Source organism: Anomaloglossus baeobatrachus, chromosome 11 (assembly GCF_048569485.1).
Source record: "Anomaloglossus baeobatrachus isolate aAnoBae1 chromosome 11, aAnoBae1.hap1, whole genome shotgun sequence".
In the NCBI taxonomy this organism is placed as follows: domain Eukaryota; kingdom Metazoa; phylum Chordata; class Amphibia; order Anura; family Aromobatidae; genus Anomaloglossus; species Anomaloglossus baeobatrachus.
In genome coordinates this window covers 142,517,553-142,544,429 of record NC_134363.1, presented here as the reverse complement: position 1 = coordinate 142,544,429, position 26,877 = coordinate 142,517,553, and the positions used below count along the sequence as shown (strand labels likewise).

General features: G+C 48.4%; 1 protein-coding gene across 2 annotated transcripts in view; it reads left to right on the top strand.

Annotated features, from left to right (window-relative positions):
* Window positions 1–26,597, top strand: part of LOC142257265 (membrane-spanning 4-domains subfamily A member 4A-like) — a 56,217-nt gene extending 29,620 nt beyond the window's left edge. For both annotated transcript variants that reach the window (XM_075329431.1, XM_075329430.1), the window contains exons 4-7: window positions 264–320; window positions 12,955–13,128; window positions 22,700–22,819; window positions 26,094–26,597. In XM_075329431.1, the coding sequence (XP_075185546.1) occupies window positions 264–320; window positions 12,955–13,128; window positions 22,700–22,819; window positions 26,094–26,162 (420 nt within the window). In that variant the 3' untranslated portion in view covers window positions 26,163–26,597. The remainder of the gene's footprint in view (window positions 1–263; window positions 321–12,954; window positions 13,129–22,699; window positions 22,820–26,093) is intronic.
* Window positions 26,598–26,877: the final 280 nt, after the last annotated feature.

Here is a 26,877-nt window from a genome sequence, read left to right as displayed (position 1 = left end):
ATGCAAGCTGAGGCGAGGCGATGTGAGGCGAGGCGAGGTGAAGCGAGGCAATGCGATGCGATGCAAGCCGAGGCGAGGCGATGCTTGCGCGATTCATTCGCAAATGTGACTCTGGCCTTAATCTGTCTCTTTACAGGAACAGGGGGCTTAGACCACCCACAATACCCAATATATTTATTAAACTATTTTTAAAAAAAAATGTCTAAAAATCCAGAAAATGCTTGACAAATGTTTTTAAATTGTATGCTTGGTTTTTATTCCAGCATGTAATTTCAGGATCTTTATCAGTTACTGCGTCCTACAAACCATCTTTCAAAATGGTAAGATATAAAACAATATTTGGCTGCTAATATTTAATATTTTTGAATGATTTATTCTCAAATTCAAATTACCACCTTGTTTTAGTTAAAGGAGATCTGTCAGTAAGATCACTCCCCACCCCAAAAACCATATGTAGAAACATACAAGTCATTGAAATGTAAACTCATCAACACCTTTACATCTTATATCTGTTGCTGCCTTCCCGACGAATTAGCATATTAATTCAAATGCAAATGAAGTGTTGAGTGCTCTTGCCATGACTGAGCACTTATAAAAACTCTGCCTTCCAGGGTTGTTTCTGCTCAGTTCCAGCCTCTTTAGCTTGATTGATGTCTCACTGTCTGACCTCCTTGCCTCGTGCCTGATATCACACAGATAGGGAAGTTGCAATCAAGCTAAAAAGGCTAATGCTAGTAATCTGTCCATAGGTTTCATTTTAGAGCAGCATGATTGAGAGGCTGAGACCCTAATTCCAGGGATGTTTCATTTATTTGGCCATGTATTACTGTTTCAATTAAATCAGTGTTTTATTAGCAGGAGATAATCACTATGGGACTAGGTGACTCGTACCTTCTTGTCCTGCTGTTCTGTGTAATCCCACCCTAACCACTGATTAGCATCTTCTTTTCAGTAAACACTGTACACAGATAGCTGCCAGTTAGTGATGTGGGCGGGGTTATACAGAGCTCTGCCTGATCTGCAGCAGAGAAAAGAGTGATTCTATCACAACTGCAGCACCCAGTAAACTAAGTGATACATCATTGGAATCAGGGTCTCTGCTCCTATATCATTTTGATCTCAGATAAGGTAGCAAAGAAATTATGACAGATTCTTTTAAGTGCTCTGTCACTTTCAGAAGACTTTACACTTCATTTGTATGAAAATTGAATACAAGGTGTCAATGCATTTACATTTCAGGGACTTTTCATGCCCATATATACAGTTTGGGGGTTGATCTTACTGAGAAATTCCTTTTAAGGCTATATTAACACATTCCACTCCAGCCAGTTTTCTCCTTTGTGACTAACCATTTTTTTTTTCATTTTTTTATTATCATGCCTTCCAAACCATATTTTTTTTCATTGCTGTAGTCATTGATTTTTGGGGGGCATAAATGATATTTATCAGCGGTATTGTTTGAAGAAAAAATGTAACTTGTGCAAATTATATTAACTTTTTATGTGGAGAAGTAAAAAATAAAAAGCAACGGGGCATGGTGGCTCAGTGGTTAGCATTGTGCGGTGGCTCAGTGGTTAGCAGTGTATGCTGGCTCAGTGCTTAGCACTATGTGCTGGCTCAGTGGTTAGAACGGTATGGTGCATCAGTGGTTAGCACTATATGGTAGCTCAGTGGTTAACACTGTATGCTGACTAAGTGCTTAGCACTATGTGGTGGCTCAGTGATTAGCACTGTGTGGTGGCTCAGTGGTTAGCACTGTGTGGTGGCTCAGTGGTTAACACTGTATGCTGGCTCAGTGCTTTTAGCACTGTGTGGTGGCTCAGTGGTTAACACTGTATGCTGGCTCAGTGCTTAGCACTATGTGGTGGCTCAGTGATTAGCACTGTGTGGTGGCTCAGTGGTTAACACTGTGTGGTGGCTCAGTGGTTAGAACTGTATGGTGCATCAGTGGTTAGCACTGCAGCCTTGCAGCGCTGGGGTCCTGAACTCAAGTCCCACCACAACATCTGCAAGGAGTTTGTATGTTCTCCCCGTGTTTGCGTGGGCTTCCTCCGGGTTCTCTGGTCTCCTCCCACACTCCAAAAACATACAGATAGGGAATTTAGATTGTGAGCCCCAATGGGGACAGTGAAGATCACACCTGTAAAGCGCTAAGGTATATGATGGCGCTATAGAAGTAAAACATAATAAACACTGCTATAGCTCTTTAATTTTTTTTGCTGTTGTTGTTTTTTTTAATTTAAACATCCTTCATCACTAGGAATAATAAACATATCTTTATTCTGAGCGTCGAGGTGATTATGACAATACCAAAGTATAGAGGTTTTTTTTATGTTTTATTACTTTTGAATTACTTTTTTTCTTGCCATATTCTGACGGATACAACTTTTATGTTTTTTAGTACACAGAATTGTGTGAAGTCTTCTTATTTTTCACAGAGCTACAGTATTACAGTGAAGGATAATTAACCTGTTAAAGGGGTTGTCACTGCAGAATTGTGAATCCTTAGGCTGCTTTCACACCTCCGGTTTCTGCAATGCGGCACAATCCGGCACTTTGCAGGAAAATCGCAACCGTTTTTTTTTGCTGCCGGTTGCGTTTTTCCTGCCGCATTGTGCCGCATGGCCTTGCGTTCCATCCGTTTTTTGCCGCATGCGGCAGATTTAGCCGATGCGGTGGCCGGATGGAACGTTGCCTAGCACGTTTTTTCGCGCGGGAAAAAAAAACCGCATCGCGCCGCATCTAGCCGATGCGGCGCATTTTTCAATGCATGCCTATGGCGGCTGGATGCGGCAAAAAACGGACGGGCCGCATGGGAAAAACTTATGCAAAGGATGCGGTGTTTTCACCGCATCCGTTGCATAGCTTGCACAGCCGGATTGAGCCGCACTGCTCAAGCCGGATGTGTGAAAGCAGCCTTACAGTGCACACAGTGCACTTACTGTCAGGATTCTCCAGTGCCAGGTGATGAGTGCCACTCTCCTTCTTCAACCTAGTGTTGAGCATGTGTTCCGCCCTGGTCAGGGGGTGCGACACTTACTTGCGTCTTCAGCGTTTCATCTGCCACCCCATCGCCGGTCACCGTCATAGACATAGCTGAGCAACACATGACAGAAACTATTTCCTCTTAAAGGGAACCTGTCCCCAGATTTGGGCCGTATAAGCTGTGGCCACCACCAGTGGGCTCTTATATACAGTATTCCAACATCCTGTATATAAGAGCCCAGGCCGCTGTGTAGAACGTAAAAATCACTTTATAATACTCACCTAAATGGTCGCTGCGGTGGAGTTGGGTCATATGGGTGTCTCTGTCGCGGGCGGGGAGGAGGATGGCAACGCTGCGCTCACCCACTGCTCGGGTCCGGCCGCTGCTGCGGCGGCGGCTGCTGCGGCGGCTGCTGCTGCTCGGTGGTGGCTCGAGCGGTGGTCCGGATCCCGGGGACTCGAGCGGCGCTCCTCGCCCGTGAGTGAAAGGGGGAGTTTGATTGGTGGTGGGGGATTTGGTTATTGTCCGTGACGCCACCCACGGTTGTGGTGATTTTGGTGACACCACCGCTGCTCTATATGGGGATCCCGGGAGCGGTGACTGGGAGCAGCTGAGTTGTTAGTTCTCCCCTCCGTGGGTAGGGGTTGGCTGTCCCGGGGCCCAGTGATGGGGTAAGGATGGATGGTGGCAGGCGGGTTGCGGGGGCCTGGTAAGGTGCAGGGTCGCGGGGGCAGCGCTGTGCCTCACGGCACGGTGGTACCTACTCAGCCTGAGACGATGACACAGTTCACGGTAAAACACATGGCTGGAAAGACGGTTCCCACGGACGGCTGCTGTTGCTTTTCCCCGGTAGTTAACGGTGACTGTCTCTTTCCCTGCACCTAGTACTTCTGTTGGTTCCAATGGGTTCCCACCGGTAACCCGCTCCCCGGCTTGGATATGGGCTGGAGGAGCCCTTCTTTGCCCGCAGGCACTGGCCCTGAGAAACTGGTGCCTTGGCGGTGGCGGTGTCTCTCTCATACGGTTGGACTGTTGCCTTCAATTGGGACTTAGTTGTTTGGAAACCCGGAGGTCCCCTTCACTGACGGATTTGTCAAATTCACGGCGACTCCAAGCCTTGCCGGGGTCCGAAAGGCCCCTACCAATGGTGCTGGCTTCTCCTTGTGTACCGGTCCGGTACCGCCGGGCCACCGCCCATCCATGGTCCTTACGGCAACTCCGATAGGCCACTCCTGCAGACGGTCACCACCGTCTGCTAACCTTGCTGTCACTGTCTGGGGCACACACCCGGACGCAGTCTCACAGCTGCTCTCCTGCCACTTCGCTTTGCTCCTTCCACTTCCACTTCCCTAGCTTGACTCTCCTTCTCCTGAAACTGATCTCTCTGCTTCTCCCGCCTCCAGGACTGTGAACTCCTCGGTGGGCGGGACCAACTGCCTAGCCCACCCCCTGGTGTGAACATCAGCCCCTGGAGGAAGGCAACAAGGGTTTTTGGGTTTAGCTTTGATGTGCCTAACCGGGGTGTAGGGTGTGGTGGTGTAGTTACCTGTGACCCCTGGCTTGTCCAGGGCGTCACATTCCCCCTTAGCAAAATGCAGACCATCCGCGGGCTGCCCGTCCAACACCGGTTTTATTTTTTATCTTTTAACTGCAAAAATATAAAAAGATAACGGTGACATACATTACATTTATAGTAACTTCTTCCCACATCGGGAGGTACTCTTACTTAAACGGTTTCAAAATGGTTTTAAAACGGTTACGGCTTCTGCTCTCTCCCACCCAAGCAACCTGGCCCTGATTCTGCCCCTAGCAAACAGGCAGCACCCCTTGACCCCAGTCCTGCACAAATTGCCCGAGCGGGTTCTGTCCTTTTCAGGGGACCCACGTCCATGGGGAGCCCCTGAAACCCCCAGAGGATTGCCACCGGTTCCTGTGGTGGCTGGGCCCCAGCCTGTACCACTGCGGGCCCTTCCTCCAATCTGCCTCTCCGGAGGCGGCAACGGTGGAAGCTGTAACAACAACAATTATTTACATTCCACTAATGTTTGTGGTTGCCCTGCAAGTTCTCAGGCTTGTCCATAGTAGTTCCTATGCAAAACTGTTTTTTTTTTTGTTTTTTTTTTTAAGCGGTCCCCACGGGGACAACGGTGCCGGCAACGACCGGTTTCAATCAGCGGTAATCAGGTGACTTTTCACGGTTTCATTTCACTTATCATTTTTCATAAACTTTCAAACTTTACAACAGTGATGGTCCCAACGGGGACGGTGACAACGGCATTCCGCTGTCCTTACTCCGATTCTTCTAAAGGGGCGGCCCCCTCTTCCACCACCAGCATATCAAACATGCAGTGGCAGGCCTGCTGTGTGAGGGGTGCCCGGTATCCGTTTCCACCATTGCACGGGGTGTAATAAACCACCGGCTCTAACACGTAGCGGGGGCGCTCACTTGCCATCGCGCTTCCAGGCGTGGGCTCAGCACCGGAGCTGGAGCCACCAGCCTCCTGGCCTCCAGCATCCAGCACATCAGGTTCCTCTGCGGTAGCGTGGGGTGGTAGGTCAGGTTGGTTAACGCTGAGGCGCCCCAAGAAGAGTGGTACGGATGATACGAGGGCTGAGACAGGGCCGGGCCCCCCAGCCGCAGTGACCGGTCCTGGTAGGACATGGGGACGTGGGCTACCCATTGGCTCCATCGGATCTACTCCCTTCCCATACATTGGGGCGGTTGCAACCAGCGCTTCGTTGGTCCACTGCTCCATCATAAGGAATATCTGACTTTGCTGGCGTCGGTGGAACTCTATCACTCGGGCCTTCATCCATGCCACGGTCCCGGGCTCGGGATCCGGCGCAATCACTGCCGGGGCTTCTGGCATATCTTCATTAAGGGGCCGCGGTCCCAGCGGCTCCCACGGGAGCGATTCAGGGGAGTTCTGAGCATCTGCAGCCGGTTGATCTGCCGGGGCGGGTTGGCAGGGTATCGCTACCGGTTGGACAGGTAGCGGGCCTAGTGGCGGGGCGGCAGCGGCTAACGCGGGTAGCGGGGAGGGAGGTAGGGTGAGCAGGCGCAGGCCGGGCTCCTCAGCCGCAGTGGCTGATCCCTCGGGAATACAGGGGCGTGGGTCCCTTAGCCGCTCCTCCGAGTCTTCTTCCACCTCGCGTCTCCGCATAGCAGCCACCACGTCCGCCATGTCGGTCTCCCACTCCTCCAGTAGGAGCTGCATGTGGGCCTGCAGAAGGTTACTCAGCGGGACGGTCCGGTCCCTCAGCCACATCACCGTGCCAGGTGCGGGAGCGTCCTTGTTGGTAGTCGGACTGTGCATTTTGGCAATAAAGGCTTCCAGGAACACAGTATCGCTGCAGAGTCCTGGCGTCTCTGCTTTTATAGCCGCGCTCACATGCGACCAGCCGCCATTTCGTCCCCCTTAGCCTCTTTCCGGCTCCTCCTCTATCGGGGCGGGGTTTTGGCCTTCGCGCCTCCACTACTCGAGGAGACGCTCGAGCGGGAACTTTCCGCGCCAAAGATGGCGGCTTCTGAAATTTTTCGGCCGGACACCTCCGGCGGTAAGAAAGCACACCTCTACCCAACGGCAGTGCGGTAAGATCCTGTTCGTGACGCCAAGTTGTCGCGGGCGGGGAGGAGGATGGCAACGCTGCGCTCACCCACTGCTCGGGTCCGGCCGCTGCTGCGGCGGCTGCTGCTGCTCGGTGGTGGCTCGAGCGGTGGGCCGGATCCCGGGGACTCGAGCGGTGCTCCTCGCCCGTGAGTGAAAGGGGGAGTTTGATTGGTGGTGGGGGATTTGGTTATTGTCCGTGACGCCACCCACGGTTGTGGTGATTTTGGTGACACCACCGCTGCTCTATATGGGGATCCCGGGAGCGGTGACTGGGAGCAGCTGAGTTGTTAGTTCTCCCCTCCGTGGGTAGGGGTTGGTTGTCCCGGGGCCCAGTGATGGGGTAAGGATGGATGGTGGCAGGCGGGTTGCGGGGGCCTGGTAAGGTGCAGGGTCGCGGGGGCAGCGCTGTGCCTCACGGCACGGTGGTACTCACTCAGCCTGAGACGATGACACAGTTCACGGTAAAACACACGGCTGGAAAGACGGTTCCCACGGACGGCTGCTGTTGCTTTTCCCCCGTAGTTAACGGTGACTGTCTCTTTCCCTGCACTTAGTACTTCTGTTGGTTCCAATGGGTTCCCACCGGTAACCCGCTCCCCGGCTTGGATATGGGCCGGAGGAGCCCTTCTTTGCCCGCAGGCGCTGGCCCTGAGAAACTGGTGCCTTGGCGGTGGCGGTGTCTCTCTCATAAGGTTGGACTGTTGCCTTCAATCGGGACTTAGTTGTTTGGAAACCTGGAGGTCCCCTTCACTGACGGATTTGGCAAATTCACGGCGACTCCAAGCCTTGCCGGGGTCCGAAAGGCCCCTGCCAATGGTGCTGGCTTCTCCTTGTGTACCGGTCCGGTACCGCCGGGCCACCGCCCGTCCACGGTCCTTACGGCAACTCCGATAGGCCACTCCTGCAGACGGTCACCGCCGTCTGCTAACCTTGCTGTCATTGTCCGGGCAACACACCCGGACGCAGTCTCACAGCTGCTCTCCTGCCACTTTGCTTTGCTCCTTCCACTTCCACTTCCCTAGCTTGACTCTCCTTCTCCTGAAACTGATCTCTCTGCTTCTCCCGCCTCCAGGACTGTGAACTCCTCGGTGGGCGGGACCGACCACCTGGCCCACCCCCTGGTGTGAACATTAGCCCCTGGAGGAAGGCAACAAGGGTTTTTGGGTTTAGCTTTGATGTGCCTAACCGGGGTGTAGGGTGTGGTGGTGTAGTTACCTGTGACCCCTGTCTTGTCCAGGGCGTCACATCTCCATTCTCCGGTGTCGGCGCCTCCTCTTTCGGCCATCTTTATCTTCCCTCTTCTGAAGCCTGGGTGCATGACGCGTCTTAGGTCATCCACACTCGCCGGCATTGAGGTCCTGCGCAGGCGCACTTTGATCTGCCCTGAGAAGGGCAGATCAAAGTATTGTAGTGCGCTTGCGCGGGACCGGCGAGTGTGTATGACGTAGGACGCGTCATGCACACAGGCTTCAGAAGGAGGACGAAGATGGCCGAAAGAGGAAGCGCCGACACCGGAGAATGGAGACACCCATATGACCAAACTCCACCGCAGCGACCGTTTAGGTATTATAAATTGATGATTTTCACGTTCTACACAGCGGCCTGGGCTCTTATATAAAGCATGTTAGAATGCTGTATATAAGAGCCCACTGGTGGTGGCCGCAGCTTATAGGCCCCAAATCTGCTGACAGGTTCCCTTTAACTCAAACTCTAAAGGGTACTTTACACTCTGCGATATCGCTATTGATATCGCTAGCGAGCGTACCCGCCCCCGTTGGTTGTGCATCACGGGCAAATCGCTGTCCGTGGCGCACATCGCTAACACCCGTCACACGGACTTACCTGCCTAGCGACGTCACTGTGACTGGCGAACCGCTTCCTTTCTAAGGGGGCTGTTCATTCGGCGTCACAGCGGCCGCCCAATAGCAGAGGAGGGGCGGAGATGAGCGGCCGTAACATCCCGCCCACCTCCTTACTTCCTCATTGCCGATGGACGCAGGTAAGGAGATGTTCGTCGTTCTTGCGGTGTCACACATAGCGATGTGTGCTGCCGCAGGAACGACGAACAACCAGCGGCATGCACCACCAACGATATTTTGAAAAGGAGCGACGTGTCAACGATCAACGATTTTTGAAGTTTTTGCGATCGTTGATCGGCGCTCCTAGCTGTCACACGCTGCGATGACGCTAACGGGGCCGGATGTGCGTCAATAACGACGTGACCCCGACGATATAGCGTTAGCGATGTCGCAGCGTGTAAAGCACCCTTAACTTCTTTATTTAACAGACATCTCCATGAACAATACCTTCACAATGAACCTTCCAGGACAGACATGCCACTTTCCTCCTGCGTTACCGCTCAGCTGCCACTGCTCAATGGCGTAACCTTCTGTCCAGCCCTCGCTCTTAGTTTTATCCCTCCAGTAGCCGCGTCTGATTTCTGCATTCCCCATCTCTTGTCTTTGCGGCTTGCAATGGATGTAGCTCAGATGGGCATCTTCGTCCTCCGATGCCGCCTGTTTCGGACATCTTTGTCGCCGCCTCTGTCGTCCTTCTGAAGCTGTGGTGCATGACGCGTGTGATGTCATACACACTCGCCGGCATTCAGGTCCTGAGCAGGGCAGATCAAAGTAATGGAGTGCGCATGCGCGGGACCGGCGAGTGTGTATGACGTAGACGCGTCATGCACACAGGCTTCAAAAGGAGCACGAAGATGTCCGAAAGAGGAGGCGCCCATCTGAGCCACATCCACCGCAGCAACTGGTTTAGGTGAGTATTATAAAGTGTTTTTTACGTTCTACACAGCGGTCTGGGCTCTTATATACAGCATGTTAGAATGCTGTATATAAGAGCCCGGTGGTGGTGGCCGCAACTTACCATTTTTATTCTTTACATATTAGCAGTACTGAATAAAACACCTTATCTAAAACACATTACACTTTAAGGGGTTACCCGACTTATTTTGCCTTATTTTTGTAATTTCACTACTGTGCTACATTGGGACAGGTAAAAGTAGATAGTAACTACCTACCTGCCCTGCTGTCAGCCCCTCTCCCCCGGCTCAGAGTGGTCATGTGACCTCTCCTGCAGTGATTTTGCTGCTTCCTATGACATCACGTTGACAGGGGAAGGACCTTGTTGACAGGCAACACAGCAGACTTCATGTTGCTGCCCTACTGGGAGGGTACAGTGTATGGAGTACCTGCCCACCTTACCCCGCCCCCTGAAGCTGTTTGCCTTGATCATCGCTGCCTGTGCTGGGGCCCGTGCAGTCAGTGCTTTATATCAGATCACTGACTTCCCGAAGCTGTGCAGATGCAAAGTTTCTATACAGCTACTGCAATGATCAGCCACTGGCCAATCAGAGGCCAGCAGCTGATCACTGGAGAAGCTGTATACAGAGCGCGTCCCTGCGCAGCACCTGGTAATCTGCCATCTGATATAAAGCGCTGTCAGCAGCGACCCCTGCACCGGCAGGGCTCATGAAGGGGGCTGCGGACTGCAAGAAGCAAACAGGATGCCGAGGGAACTTAGAACTAGTGAGCAGAATTTGTCTTTGGTTTTTTTTTGAGTGTGTGAAGAATGGCACATAAGGGGACACTACTACAGAATGGAGCATTGCTACAAGAAGAGGACCAGGAAAGGAGACATTCCTATAGGATGAGCAGGTTGGGCACAATACTACAGAATGGGCACATTATCACAAGATGGGCACAAGGATGGGGCACATTATTACAGGATGAGGCATTACTATAGGATGGGCACAAGGATGGGGCACATTACTATAGGATGCACACAATACTACAGGATGAGCAGAAGGATGGCACAATACTACAGGATGGGGAACATTAATATATGATGAGCACATTACTATATTATGGGGACAAGGATGGGCACTTTACTACATTATATGTGCCTGTCCTCTGTACTAATGTGCCCACAGTGCCCCCTGTAGTAATGTGCCGATCCTTCAGTAATGTCCTCATTCTGGTCCCATTCTTGTCCCCTATTATGCCGTTGTTCAAACACAAACACAAACACACACACACACACACACACGTGTATGTATGTGTGTGTGTGTATATATATATATATACAGTTAGGTCCAGAAATATTTGGACAGTGACACAATTTTCGCGAGTTGGGCTCTGCATGCCACCACATTGGATTTGAAATGAAATCTCTACAACAGAATTCAAGTGCAGATTGTAACGTTTAATTTGAAGGTTTGAACAAAAATATCTGATAGAAATTGTAGGGATTGTACACATTTCTTTACAAACACTCCACATTTTAGGAGGTCAAAAGTAATTGGACAAATAAACCAAACCCAAACAAAATATTTTTATTTTCAATATTTTGTTGCGAATCCTTTGGAGGCAATCACTGCCTTAAGTCTGGAACCCATGGACATCACCAAACGCTGGGTTTCCTCCTTCTTAATGCTTTGCCAGGCCTTTACAGCCGCAGCCTTCAGGTCTTGCTTGTTTGTGGGTCTTTCCGTCTTAAGTCTGGATTTGAGCAAGTGAAATGCATGCTCAATTGGGTTAAGATCTGGTGATTGACTTGGCCATTGCAGAATGTTCCACTTTTTTGCACTCATGAACTCCTGGGTAGCTTTGGCTGTATGCTTGGGGTCATTGTCCATCTGTACTATGAAGCGCCGTCCGATCAACTTTGCGGCATTTGGCTGAATCTGGGCTGAAAGTATATCCCGGTACACTTCAGAATTCATCCGGCTACTCTTGTCTGCTGTTATGTCATCAATAAACACAAGTGACCCAGTGCCATTGAAAGCCATGCATGCCCAGGCCATCACGTTGCCTCCACCATGTTTTACAGAGGATGTGGTGTGCCTTGGATCATGTGCCGTTCCCTTTCTTCTCCAAACTTTTTTCTTCCCATCATTCTGGTACAGGTTGATCTTTGTCTCATCTGTCCATAGAATACTTTTCCAGAACTGAGCTGGCTTCATGAGGCGTTTTTCAGCAAATTTAACTCTGGCCTGTCTATTTTTGGAATTGATGAATGGTTTGCATCTAGATGTGAACCCTTTGTATTTACTTTCATGGAGTCTTCTCTTTACTGTTGACTTAGAGACAGATACACCTACTTCACTGAGAGTGTTCTGGACTTCAGTTGATGTTGTGAACGGGTTCTTCTTCACCAAAGAAAGTATGCGGCGATCATCCACCACTGTTGTCACCCGTGGACGCCCAAGCCTTTTTGAGTTCCCAAGCTCACCAGTCAATTCCTTTTTTCTCAGAATGTACCCGACTGTTGATTTTGCTACTCCAAGCATGTCTGCTATCTCTCTGATGGATTTTTTCTTTTTTTTCAGCCTCAGGATGTTCTGCTTTACCTCAATTGAGAGTTCCTTAGACCACATGTTGTCTGGTCACAGCAACAGCTTCCAAATGCAAAACCACACACCTGTAATCAACCCCAGACCTTTTAACTACTTCATTGATTACAGGTTAACGAGGGAGACGCCTTCAGAGTTAATTGCAGCCCTTAGAGTCCCTTGTCCAATTTCTTTTGGTCCCTTGAAAAAGAGGAGGCTATGCATTACAGAGCTATGATTCCTAAACCCTTTCTCCGATTTGGATGTGAAAACTCTCATATTGCAGCTGGGAGTGTGCACTTTCAGCCCATATTATATATATAATTGTATTTCTGAACATGTTTTTGTAAACAGCTAAAATAACAAAACTTGTGTCACTGTCCAAATATTTCTGGACCTAACTGTATATATAAGCGCATTGCTTAGTAACCCGATGTGTACCCTGGCTACGTGTGCAGGGAGCCAGTGCTAAGCGGTGTACGCTGGTAACCAAAGTAAATATCGGGTAACCAAGCAAAGCGCTTTGCTTAGTTAACCAATATTTACCCTGGTTACCAAGCGCAGAGTCGCTGGTCGTTGGTGTGATCTGCCTGATTGATAGCTCACCAGCGACCATGTAGCGACGCACCAGCGATACTGACCAGGTCTTATTGTGGTCGGAATCGTTGGTACGTCGTTTAGTGAGACGGTACCCTTACAGGTCTCCCATTAGACCCCACCTCTGGCTGGTTTCAATAGACTTTTGAACATTACAGATCTAGAGGCCTGTGATTGCCATAATAGCATAAAATCTTGCAGCGTGGGTACCTATTGGTTGATATAAACAGCGATCCCCTATGTTGTGGTCACTTTTGATGTTGGCATGTAAGGAGGAATTAAATTGCTTGGATCAGAGCATTGTCATCCTCTCATCACTTTCACTATGATCTAGTTAGCAGAACTTTTCCTTTACGCAATATCCTAATGTATATTTTATAATAATTTAGGATAGTTTTTTTTCTATTTTATTGCAGGTGAACGCAAGCTTAGGTCTAAACATAATCAGCTCTGCAGCAGCCGGGATTACAGGAATAATACTTGCCGTGTTTGTAGCTGAAATATCGTATCGCGGTCAATACCATTATACCGACTTCTACTGTGCATATGACAAGCAAAGTGAAACGTGTGATAGGGAATTCGTACAACTGGTAATTTTCAAATGTTTATAAAAACTTTAAAATTAGTGTTTTCCCATTAAAGAGAACCTGTCATCAGTATCTTACACCCCAAAATAATGGCATGTGTATAAAGATGGTTAAAGGGAACCTGTCACCAGATTTGGTTCCTATAAGCTGCGGCCACCACCAGTGAGCTCTTATATACAGCATTCTAACATGTTGTATATAAGAGCCCAGGCAGCTCTATATAACGTAAAAATCACTTATTATGCTCACCTAGGGGTTGGTCCGATGAGTGTCACTGCTCTCCGGTCTTGACACCTCCTGTCTGTTGCGATCGCTGTCCTCCTTCTACCCTCTCCAGTATGGATGATGTGTCCTACGTCATCCACACAGGCCGGCATTGTGGTCCTGCGCAGGCGCACTTTGATCGACCCTGATGGGGCAAATCAAAGTACTCTAAAGGGGGCTTTACACGCAACGACATATCTAACAATATGTCGTCAAGGTCACGGAATTTGTGACGCACATCCGGCGTCGTTAGCAACGTCGTTGCGTGTAACAGCTCCGAGCGAGTGTTAACGATCAAAAATACTCACCAAAACGTTGATCGTTGACACGTCATTCATTTTCAAAATCTCGTTGGTCGTTGTGGACTCAGGTTGTTCGTCGTTCTTGAGGCAGCACACATCGCTACGTGTGATACCCCGGGAATGACGAAGAACAGCTTACCTGTGTCCTCCGGCAACGTGGTGGGCGTGTCGTTAATGCGGCTAGTCACCGCCCCTTCGCTTCTATTGGTCGGCCGCTGTGTGACGTCGCTGTGACGGCGCACGAACCTCCCCCTTAACGAAGAGGTTGTTCGCTACCCACAGCAAAGCTTTGCTAAGAAGGTAAGTCCGTGTGACGGGTGTTAGCGATATTGTGCACCACGGGCAGTGATTTGCCCGTGACTCACAAACGATGGGGGCAGGTGCTTTCACGAGCGTCATCGCTAACGATATCGCTGCGTGTAAAGCAGCCTTAATGCGCATGCGCGAGGAAAAGTTAAAGACCGCACACTACAATACTTTGATCTGCCCTCAGCCAGGCAGATCAAAGTGCGCCTGCGCAGGACCGCAATGCCGGGTGTAGGATGATGTAGTAGTAGTAGTAGTAGAAAGGAGTGTAACTCTGCTCCCCAATTACGATTGGTGCTCAGGAGAAAAAACTATGAATAATATAATAGAGACTCTGGCACTGAAAAAGTAAATAATTTTTAAAAAAAATATTTTATATTTGAATAAACAGTCCATTCAAAAAAACGTTTCAGCTAAGCCGTCTTCAATAACTAGTGGACCAAATCATGGATATATCTGGATAAACCACTAGAGGACTAATTATGTCCAGATAGGCTGAAACCTCTCAAGGTAAATAGCTTGTCAATTGCACGTAATAGGTGTCTTTTATTCTATTGCGGTATATGGAAACCCAGGTGTAGACAATGTGTGATATCCCGGACACAGTTTTTATGAAATAAAGGATCCAACAGGACTCAATTACGGTAGATATGGCTACCAATTATGGTTCAGGATTATATCTATGGGAGGACAAATGAGCCCACTGTAAGTGGATTAGAGAGCATTGTTCTGTGTGCCAATGTTCAGGGAGAGAGTGTGTAGGATGATGTAGGACACATCATCCACACTGGGATGGGTATTACAGATGTGGAAGAAGGATATACCGCGCTGACATCAAACATCCAAAAGTTGATTAATTTCTCTTTTCTTCAATCAGGTCTATGCGTTTCGGAGGACGTAGCCTCCTTCTTCAGGACAATTATGACAAAAAAAAAGGGTTTGATGTTTCTGTCATAATTGTCCTGAAGAAGGAGGCTGCGTCCTCCGAAACGCATAGATCGGATTTAACAAAAGAGAAATTAATCAACTTTTGGATGTTTGATGTCAGCGCGGCATCTCCCAGTTTCCGTCATACACATCTGTAATACGTCGCTCCAAGGCTGTAACAGACGCCATTTTATGCTTATATTGGCATTGTGACTGGCACAACTTCTACAGGTGAGTACCTTACCTGTTGTCTTGTCAAATCCCACCAGATAAGACCCTATCTGCGCTTCTTATCCGTAGCATACTTCTAAACACTGGGATGGGTAGAAAGAGGATGGTGATCGCCGCACAGAGGAGGCACCGGACTGGAGAACAGCGACACCCATCGGACAAGACCGCCCCTTAGGTGAGTATTATAAAAGTGATTTTTACGTCATACAGAGCGGCCTGAGCTCTTATATACAGTATTCTGGAATGCTGTATATAAGAACCCACTGGTGGTGGCTGCAGGTTATAGGGGCCAAATCTGGTGACAGGTTCCCTTTAAGTAGTATATTCTGAGTAAATCCATATCTTTCTTGTAGAAATTCGATTGAATGAGGTTGAGGGTGAGTTGAGGTTGTATGCTAAGTGCAGGGGGCGGGCCGTGCACTTACAGATCTCCTGCATTTCTCCTTATTTCCCCGCCCGCTGCTGCCTCTGGTCTGAAGGTCACTCATGTTTCAGAGACCGGAGGCAGGGAATAGTGGGAGAGCTGTAAGTGCAGTGCCAGCTCACTGCACTTGCGACCCTTTAGCATAGAATTTCATCTATGGATTTCTCTAAAACAAAAAAATGGATTTCTACAAGAAAGTTAAAGATTTAATCAGCACAAAAAATAGCTTTACATTCACACCCTTAGTTTGGGGTATAAAATCTTGATAGTTTTGTGTAGGTACTTTATTTTGCAAATGTAAGGGGTCGTCTGTTGAAAGTGAGCACAAAAGTGTGGTCGACCTCTTGAAAATATGTAGTGTGCCGGCTGTACATTGATGTCACATGTCTGGTGCGTGTATATGACTCCGCAGTATTGTATACTCACCAGTAACTGTAACAGCAGATCAACCCCTTAAAGTATTCCCATCTCCAAGATCCTATCCCAATAGGTAGTAGGTGTAATAATAAGATTATTAGTAAAAACCTCCAATTAGAAATGTAGTATAGTTTTCCTGATAAGCCATGTCTCTTACCTCATGTGCAGGGCATTACAGGACCTTAGGCATTCATTGATGGCATGAAAAAATAGCAATAGCATGCCAATAGCTTAGGTAGCCATGGTTATGACCACTAGCGACTAACTCTCCATATATGTGTGGTCTAACCACGTATACCTAAGTTACTGTAATGCCCTGCACATGAAGTAAGAGACATAGCTTTTCAGAAGAATTATATTACATTTCTAATTGGATGTATTTCTGAATATTATTATTATTATACCTCCTACATATTGGGATAGGATTTTAGAGACCTTTAACATGCCTGGGTCAAGAGCAACCAGGACATCTAAGTACCGACACAGATGGGGTTCCACCTTAAAAGGGAAATCTTGCACAAAGTTTATGCTACGTCATCTGAGAGCAGTAATAATTAAGGAACAGAGACCCTGATTCCAGCAATGTGTCACTTTGTTTACTGAGTGCAGCAGTTGTGATACAATCACAGTTTTCTCTGCTTCAGATCTAGCAGAGCTCAGTTGTGGAGCTGTGTATAACCCGCCAACACCACAGCTTTCTGTGTACATTGTATATTGACAGCAAGCTGCTAATCAGTGCTGGGGGCGAGGTTGGACCAGCAAACACATGATAGCTAGTCAAACAGTGATAATCTCCTGTTGATTAAACAATCAATGTTTGTGGTGTTGCTGGACCAAGAGATAACATACAGCTGCACACTGAAATGCTAACAATGAATAAGGGAACTCTGTTGGTGGGGGGGGTGACTGGACTTAGTCAGTCAGCGGAAAGCGACCAGCCAAAGGCCACTCACACTCACCAACTAAGTCACGCCCACTAACGTCCGGTCCCTGATACTGCAAGTATGCCAATAAAAACCCCCAGCCATAATCACAATATTATGTTCAGACAGTGCACAGTCACCAAACTCACTACTATTACTTCAGGCGGGCTGTCAATACCATATGTACACCCACAGGACATGCACCCCACAGTACCAGTGGTCGTCGTGGGTGAGGTAATTGTCTGCCGTACTCCGGCATGCTACATGAAACTGGAGGGCTTGGCTGGGTGTGGGGGTGTTACACTCCGGAGGCGATGTGTGTTTGCAGGCTGCATGTTGCCGATGGTTTTGGCTGGCCAGGACCAGATGGTGCACAGGTCATTGAGGGAGACCACAAGTTCATAAAAAAATATATGTTTAGTAAAACTAAGTTTTGCTCCCTCTCTTCAGGACACCCACGTCATGTGGCTCTCCTCCTCAGACCTGAGGGCTGTTTCTGGCACAGGCTGGGCCCTAGCTGACGTTCCAACAGAAACCATTTCTTTCCCTCACCACTAGCTCCTCCCCCTATAAGCTAATCCCAACTGTCACCTGTCTGTTGCTAGGTAGGTTTAACCATTCACCTGCAAACCTATAACACTTATACCTTATTAACCCCTTCAGAACCACAGGCAGTACCGGCACATCCTATTTTTGTGTGACTTAATGACTAGAGATGTACCAGTATGTCCCAAAAATCACGGGGCTACAGGGGACTGTGCCCCCGCGATCGCGGCCGGTAACTCTGCTTACCCGACAGTCAAGTTACTGCCTGCCTGTGCCATCCCCGGCTAATTAACCCCCTAATAGCCGTGATCAATACCGATCGCGACGCTTGGGGGATTAGGAGAGGGATTGCGCGACTTCCAGGTCACCTGACAACTGGGAGCCTACGGACAGCCTGTGTGATCATGCCATCAGCATAATCAGACACACTCTCTCAGTGTAGCACTGACAGCTGCGATGTCCTGCAGTGATCGAGCACTGCAGAACATTGCAGCTGCAATCAGAGCACTGTAGGGTCCTGTCCTATAAAGGGACAAAGTGAACAAGTTAAAAAAAAGTTTTAAAAAAAGTAAAAATAGTCTAAAAAAAAAATCAGAAAATGAAAAAAAAAAATTCCAGTCAAAAAATAAAGTACACATATTTGGTATTGCCGCATCTGTAACAACCCAAGCTATAAAACTGTCACACTCTTTAACCCCTTCAGTGAACATGGTAAAAAAAAAAAAAAGAAAAAACGTAGCAAAAACTGTCTATTTAACATACAGCTGACAAAAAAGTGGAATAAAACACAATCAAAAACTCATATATAAATTGTATTGCTGAAAACGTAATCTTGTCCTGCTAAACACAAGCTGTGATACAGCTCCGTCAGCCAAAAAATAAAACAGTTATAGCTCTCAGAATGCTATAATGCAAAAACTTATTTTTTCACGATAAAATTGTTTTTATGGCGTAAAAGTGGCAAAACAAAATCAAAACTATGCAAAACTATCTTATCACTTTTAAAGCATAGTGAATGGCGTAAAAAAAAAAAAATATTCCTGAGTTGCTGTTTCGTCTTGATTCTGTCTCACAAAAAGCGGAATAGAAAGCGATCAAAAATTATTACTGTATGTGATTAAAAATTGTACCAATAAAATCTAAGCCTTCACATGACTGTTGGCAAAAAAATAAGAAAAAATATAGCCTTCAAAATCGTGTGATGCCTAAAACCTTTATTTTGTAAAAAGTGGTTTTAGTGTGATAGGTACCAAACCTAAAAAAACCCCAATATAAACCTGGTATCGCTGTGATTGTACTCACTAGAGAAATAAGTCTGCCCTATCACTTATACCGCAAGGTGAACGGTGTAAAAAATAAATAGAGCCAATTCTTCAACCACTATTGATTTGTTTATTCTGTCTCTAAAAGATCGCGGTACAGCGCAGCTCATATTTATCCTGCACGCTTGCACCGGGATTATGTGTAACAGTGTATGCCCATGATCAGAAATATCAGCAGATTGGACGCAGCGTCTTTTTGCTAACCTCCATGGACAGTGGTGGACACTGCGCTCAGCTTCTTGCGCTCGTTCATCCTGAAACCATTCTAAACAACACAAACGTAGTTCTTCAAGTCGCATTCGAGTGCCAAGTTCTACTCCTTATATCTTATGGGATTGGATCCTACTTGAGCACCATCCTGTCAGCGGTGCCATGGTTCTCCTATTGATTGGGCCTTTTAGTAGTGGCTAGGCAATGTCGGGTGAAACAGCCCTCAGGTCTGAGGAGCAGGAGAGCCACATGACGTGGGTGTCCTGAAGAGAGGGAGCAAAACTTAGTTTTACTAAATATATATTTTTTATGAACTTGTGGTCTCCCTCAATGACCTGTGCACCATCTGGTCCTGGCCAGCCAAAACCATCGGCAACATGCGGCCTGCAAACACACATCGCCTCCGGAGTGTAACACCCCACACCCAGCCAAGCCCTCCATTTTCATGTAGCGTGCCGGGGTACAGCAGACAATTACCTCACCCACAACGACCACTGGTGTCGCGGGCGGGGAGGGACGCCGCTGCGCTGCGCTTGCTAACGCTCAGGTCCGGCGCTGCTGCGATGGCTGCTTGGTGGCTCGAGCAGTGGGCCGGATCCGGGGACTCGAGCGGCACTCCTCGCCCGTGAGTGAAAGGGGGGGTTAGTGTGGTTTGGGGGGAATATGGTCCGTGACGCCACCCACTGTTTGTGGTGAGGTTGGGGTACCACCGCTGCTGTTGACGGGGATCCTGGGAGCGATGGCAGGGAGCATCTGGGATGTTTCTCTCCCGTTGGTGGTCCCGGGGCCTGGTGAGGTGACGGGGAGGCAGGGTTGGCAAGGTGCTGGGTCGCTTGGCTGCGCAGCGCGGTGCCGGACGGCACGGTAGTACTCACTCAGCCACAAATGGATGCAAAGTCTCTGGTAAAACAAACGGCTGGATGGACGGGTCCCGCAGCCGGCTGCTGTGGTTTCTCCCGGACGGTTGGTGGTGGCTGCCTTTCCCTGCACCTTTTGTGTATCTTCGGTCCCGATGGCTTCCCACCGGTAACCCGCTCCCCAGCGTGTATATGGGCTGGAGGAGCCCTTTTGCCCGCAGGCTCTGGCCCTGGGAACTCTAGCGGTGGCGGTAGCTGTATTTCCCTTGTGCTGGTTGGACGATTGCTTTCAATCGGGTCTTGGCTGTTTGGAAACTACTGTGGTTCCGGTCACAAACGGATTTGACCTGTTTAACGGCGACTCCAAGCCTGGTCGGGGTCCGCAGGCCCTGTCGGTTTGTGCTGGCTTCACTTCGCTCCCGTCCCTGGTCCTACGGTTCCGCGTCGATCTGCCTCTCCTGCAGACAGCCACCACCGTCTGCCAACCTCGCTCTCGGTGCCCGGGTCACGTACCCGGACACAGTCAGTTTGGTCCTCTACTGCCACTTCCCTAACTGAACTGTTTTCCTTTTCTGGCCTCCAGGACTGTGAACTCCTCAGTGGGTGGGACCAACCGCCTGGCTCCACCCCACCTGGTGTGGACATCAGCCTCCCTGGAGGGAGGCAACAAGGATTTTGTGTCTGGCTGATGTGCCTATCTCGGGGTGGGGGTGTCGTGTTGTAGTCCCTGTGACGACCTGGCTAGTCCTGGGCGCCACACTGGAACTGTGGGGTGCCTGTCCTGTGGGTGTACACATGGTATTGACAACACGCCTGATGTAATAGGAGGGTTGGTAATAGGCTGTTATAGGGACAGCGGTGCATCTACCATAATGGTGTGAATGGCTCTCTATGCAGACCTGTGTGCATTTTGAATACTAGGCAGCCACTCCACAGATGTTTGGTGGCTTAGTAAGTGGCACCAGCGCTGCCTCAACCTTTATCATTGGGGCCTGCTGCACGCTGTTGTGCATTTGTATCTGATCATAGTATTGTAAGTTTGGCAGCTTTTTTCTTCTGCATGTTTTTCATATGACATCATACAGATAATTTTATAGGTAAATGGTAAATTGGTATCTGAAGGTGGATATTCACTCTGTGTCATGGTGCACTAAGACATGGACCCTATAGACCAGTGATAGCGAACCTATGGGACGCGTGCCACCAGGGGCACGCAGAGCCCATTCTGCTGGCACGCGTGCTGTCGCCTGATCCTGCCGGTTTGATCTGCTGGTGCAGAGGCGCCGGCAGATCAAAACTATGTTGGAGCGGAGGAGACATTTCTCCTCGCTCTGACACTCCTCCTCCCCCAGGCTGCAGGTGTGTTGCCTAGGAGACGGAGGAGCGTCAGTGAGCGGCGCCGGTGTAATGAGGTCTTCTGGACGCGTGGGAACTGAGTACCCAGCGGCGCGCAGCGGGGGAGCGGGTGCAGGAAGGTAAGTTGTGTGTTGCTTTTTTTTTTTTTTTTTTTTACAACTCGTGTGCGGCTGTGCCAAGATGGAGATGGGGGGTGGCGGTGGGGGAACGCACATGCCAGCGTGGGGTGGCGGTGGGGGAACGCACATGCCAGCGTGGGGTGGGGGAACGCACATGCCAGCGTGGGGTGGGGGAACGCACATGCCAGCGTGGGGTGGGGGAACGCACATGCCAGCGTGGGGTGGGGGAACGCACATGCCAGCATGGGGTGGGGGGAACGCACATGCCAGCATGGGGAGGGGGAACACGCATGCCAGCATGGGGGGGTAGCACATGCCAGCATGGGGGGGCACACATGCCAGCATGGGGGGGAAACATGCTTGCCAGCATGGGGGGGGGACATGCATGCCAGGATGGGGAAACAATGCATGCCAGGATGGGGAAAACATCCATGCCAGGATGGAGGAAACATGCATGCCAGGATGGAGGAAACATGCATGCCAGGATGGAGGAAACATGCATGCCAGGATGGGGAAAACATGCATGCCAGGATGGGGAAAACATGCCACGATAGGGTACATTTACCAGGATGGGGGTGCATTTACCTGGATGGGGGTAAATTAACCAGGATTGGGAACATTTACCAGGATGGAGGACATTTACCAGGAATGGGGTACATGCCGGGATGGGGGAACATTTACAAGGATGGGCAATATGTCAGAATGGGGTACATTTACCAGCATGGGGGAACATGCCAGAATGGGGTACATTTACCAGGATGGAGGACATTTACCAGGATGAGGTATATTTACCAGGATGGGGCCATGATGGGGAGAAATATACCAGAATTTAGGAAATATATATCAGGATGGGGGACATGTTTACCAAGAAGTGGCCAGGAAGGGGGACATAACTACACAATGAAAGGGGAGGGGAGCAACTCGCACATCTTTATGGGATTTCAAGATGTTCAGACTTGAAATGTAGATGTGGATTACAGGGGGACATCTGATTGCATTCCATGCTAAAATCTCTGTCTAATATGCTGCAATTTTTTCCAGAAAGATCAATCCAACTGCTGTGTCTGGAAAGAGCAGGGGCTCAGCTTCCATGTGTGGTAAGCACGCATGAGTGTGATGCCCCCTGCTGAAGAGAAGAGAAGACGGCAAAAGTAAGGTTATAATCAATTATTTACATAATAGGATTGGTTGGCACTTCGGAAAAAAAATTGGGTTTAGGGCTACAGTTTGGGCACTCGGCCTGTAAAGGGTTCGCCATGACTGCTATAGACGTTCTCTGCTGTGAACTTTCAAATGATGGTTTTCATCTGATTTGTATGTACAAGTAGATTGCATTGTTTGAATGTTATCTATATCTTTTCCCCTTATAGACGCTCTACCAGGGCATCGGAGCAACTCTTTTGCTCCTTACAGCTTTGGAGTTCTGCATTGCCTTGTCTACATCTATCTTTGGATGCAAAGCTGCGTGCAGCACGTCATACAGCGAAGTGGTGAGAAATGCTTGTAATGTACAAATCACTTACATGGTCAATGTCAAAGAGCTGAATCTGTCACAGGGCGGACGTCACTGGCACCCACTAGACCTTATTGACTTACAATGGGGTCTGTCCGGTCTCGCTGTCATTTTGATGCAAAAAACTTTTTCCCCTGAAAGAACATTGATTCTGCAATGGAGACTTTGAAAGGAGCACAGATATGCCCTCAGTTAAAGGGAACCTGTCACCAGTTTTTCGGCCTATAAGCTGTGGCCACCACCAGAGGTCTTTTGTATACAGCATTCTAAACATGCTGTATATAAGAGCTCGGGCCGCTGTGTAGAACATAAAAATCACTTTATAATACTCACCTGGGGGTCGGTGCGATGCAAACTGGTCAGATGGGTGGCACCGTTCTCCAGGACCGGTGCCTCCTCTTTCGGCCATCTTTGTCCTCCTTCTTCTTAAGCCGGTGTGCATGACACGTCCTACATCATCCACACTAGCCAGCATTGAAGTCCTGCGCAGGCGCACTTTGATCTGGCCTGAACAAGGCAGATCAAAGTATTGTAGTGCGCCTGCGCAGGACCTCAATACCGACCTGTGTGGATGATGTAGGACGCGTCATGCATAGCAGCTTCAAAAGAAGGAGGACTAAGAGGGCCAAAAGAGGAAGCGCCAGTCCCGGAGAACTGCACCACCCATCTGACCAGTTTGCACCTCACCGACCCCCTAGGTATTAGAAAGTGTTTTTTATGTTCTACACAGCGGCCTAAGCTCTTATATACAGCATGTTAGAATACTATATACAAGGGACCACTGGTGGTGGACGCAGCTTATAGGGCCCAAAACTGGTGACAGGTTTCCTTTAAAGATCAATGGGGGGGTGGGGGGGGCGGAGTTTGACATTTGAGACCACCCCTGATCCTGAGAATGAAAAAAAGGCAGTGATAGGGAAATTCAGGGAAATTCACAGCAAATGAGAACATCTTTAGGTCTCTGTATGACTGGGTGGCTAAAAGTACCACTAAATGGTGGGGGGCCAAAAGGTGGAAGTTTGTTGAAGTAATTGCCACTTCAATTGCAAGTTTCTGGAGTTCATTTACGGCGCAGGTGAGAATTAAATAAATAAACAGGCATGTGATTTCCAAAGCTCTCCAAATGATTTTAATGACCATCTTTTCATAGTCCTCAGAAATATTGGTATACCATACATAAGTTTAGGCATTCCTTACAGGATAGCAAATAGTAGAAGACATAACTGCATAATAAGTAAAGACACTCCCAGCATCCACGCAGCTAAGCCACATCCCCTAAACAAGTCTTTGTTACAAAAGTGAAATCCCACGCTGTAAGGACCCTTCACAGATCAGTGATAAAAATGCATGTTTTTTTCATGGTCTGTGCTGAAGGTGCATATGGCTATCTCTGTGCCTTGATTTTGGCACACTGGCGTTCATCGTGTGCTATCCATGATCGCACATGGAGATCAGGAACTTTTTACTTAACTGTCCCTGGCGCTGCTGCTTCCGGGTCTAGAGTACAGTGAATAATAACGAGCATAATGAGCTGCCTGGAAGCAAGTGACAGCAACACCGAAAACAGCAGCGCTGGAGATAGGTGAGTATAGAAAAGTATTTTGTTTCAAAGACATGTTTTCTATGATACGTGTTACACTGATGTCACATGGATCATATCAGTGTTGTTGGGGAAAAACTGACTTGTCTCTGTGTGAAACACATGGACACCCGTCAGTGAAAAAACTCAGATGAGTGCACAGACCCATTGATTTTAATGTGTCTGCGCATGTCCGTGTCTCTGGTACGTATGAAAAAGGACGTCATACGTATCGGAATCACGGACATGTGAGGGGGGGCCTAAGAACATGTTTTGGCAGGTCTGAAGATTTTAACTCCTTCCTTACTTTAATATAGTCCTTTATTCTGTGCTATCCTTTATTCTGTAGGTGATATTGTATATGTTAATTTTTTATATTTTTTTTTATAGAAAAAGTGTTTTTGGGAGTTTTTTTTATTAAACTTGTTTAACTTTATTGTACTTTTGTAGCTCTGCTAGGGGATATGAAGCGGTCAGTAGTGATAAACTGACCTATTACTAGACCACGGCTTTGTTAGGCTCCCACTTTATTGGGCTCCTGGCAGTCATAGTTATCCATTGCTATCTTATGATTAGGTACATCATGGGGATATCAAAGGTACTATGTGAGCTCCTTGCCTCGGTCAAACCGCTTAGGCTGCTTTCACACTACGTTTTTTAACATGCGTCATGAACGTTTTTTGCTGTAAAAGCGGATCCTGCTTTTACAGCAAAAAAACGCATGCAAACGCATGTGTTATTTTGCAGGATCCTGTCCCTTTAAATTTATGGGCGGGCATTGGAGTCATGTGATCGGGAGTCAGTGGAACTGAACGTGATAGACTGTGAGCCGGCATCTGACAGCCGTGGAGGCTCGTAACCAAGGTAAACATCGGGTAACTTGCTTGGATACCCGATATTTACCTTGTTACGAGTATCCGCAGCTACTAGGAGCCGGGCTCCCTGCACACATAACTAACGTAAACATTGGGTAACTAAGAGAAGCGCTTTGCTTGGTTACCCGATATTTACCTTGGTTATGAGTGGCCGCAGCTCTCAGGCAGGGGAGAGAGAGGAGAGGGAGAGGAGAGGGGGAGAGACAGTGAGGGAGGGGGGAGAGAGGAAGGGGGAGAGAGAGAGAGGGAGGGGGAGAGAGACAGTGAGGGAGGGGGAGAGAGGAAGGGGGAGAGAGAGCGAGAGGGAGGGGGAGAGAGGGAGGGGGAGATAGGGAGTGGGAGAGAGGGACTGATCACCCGAGGCTAATTTCTGGGCATGCTCAGTAGAGCAAGCAGGATCCTGTCTATCAGCATGCCAGCGTTCGCATGCAGTATAGTCAGGATCCAGCAATTTGGAGTATTTGGACGCAGTTCAAAAACGCTACAAGTAGCGTTTTTGTAAAATGTTAAAAAACTGCAACTTGCTGGATCCTCACTATAACGCACGCAAACGCATGTTAACGCGAGTCCATTGCAAATGCATTGAAATGAAAACGCATTTGCACTGGATCCGTTTTTTGCGTTAAAAAAACGTTCAGGACGCATGTTAAAAAAACGTAGTGCGAAAGCCGCCTTAGGTGCTGCAGTCACTTTTGACCATAGCATTTAGGTGTTAACTGTTTAACATTCAGTTGGGTGAACATGACTTTAATATGTAAGGAATTTTTCCTATCTAAGAACAATATCTTCTCTTCCAGGCTGTGGTCGTCTATCACGCTTCATTGAATGATCCGAAAACCATGTCATCAGTCATCAAAACATGCTGATGGATTTATACCGGCTTTTTTTTTTATCGATTTCACTTTTTATGTATAAGACATATACACAATACATATACCAGTTGCCATCACATGTTGCATTAGGAAGGTTTACATTGTACAGGTTCTTTGTCCATGACCATTAACCCATATAGCCATAATCCCTGCATCTAAATAACGTAAAACATTCATTCAACAATAACCAATGCCCTTGTATATTAATGTGACATACAAGAAAGCTATGTCCTCAAACTGGAAATCTATTCAGTAGACTTTACTTAAGTAGTGGCATCATATGTTGTACACATAGCAGCTCTATACAGCGTGCAAATGATAACTATCCCATGCAATGCACGCATCATGATTCCATACAGTATACACATAGTAGCTTTATAAAGTGAACACATGACCTTAGCTTTTAAGTTCACCTTTTTTTTTTTTTTTTTAAAAGGAATCGGTCACCAGATTCGGTGACTATAATCTGCAGCCACCACCAATGAGCTCTTATATACACTGTAATGAAATGCGATATATAAAACCCCAGGCCGCTCTGTAGAATGTAAAAATTACTTAGTACACTCAACTAGGGTCTGGGTCCAATGGGTGTCACTGGTCTCCGATCCGGAGCCTCCTCCCGGAAGCAATCGCAGTCCTCCTTCTACCCAGCCCCGTCTGGATGATGTGTCCTAAGTCATGCATACTAGCCGGCATTGAGGTCGTGCGG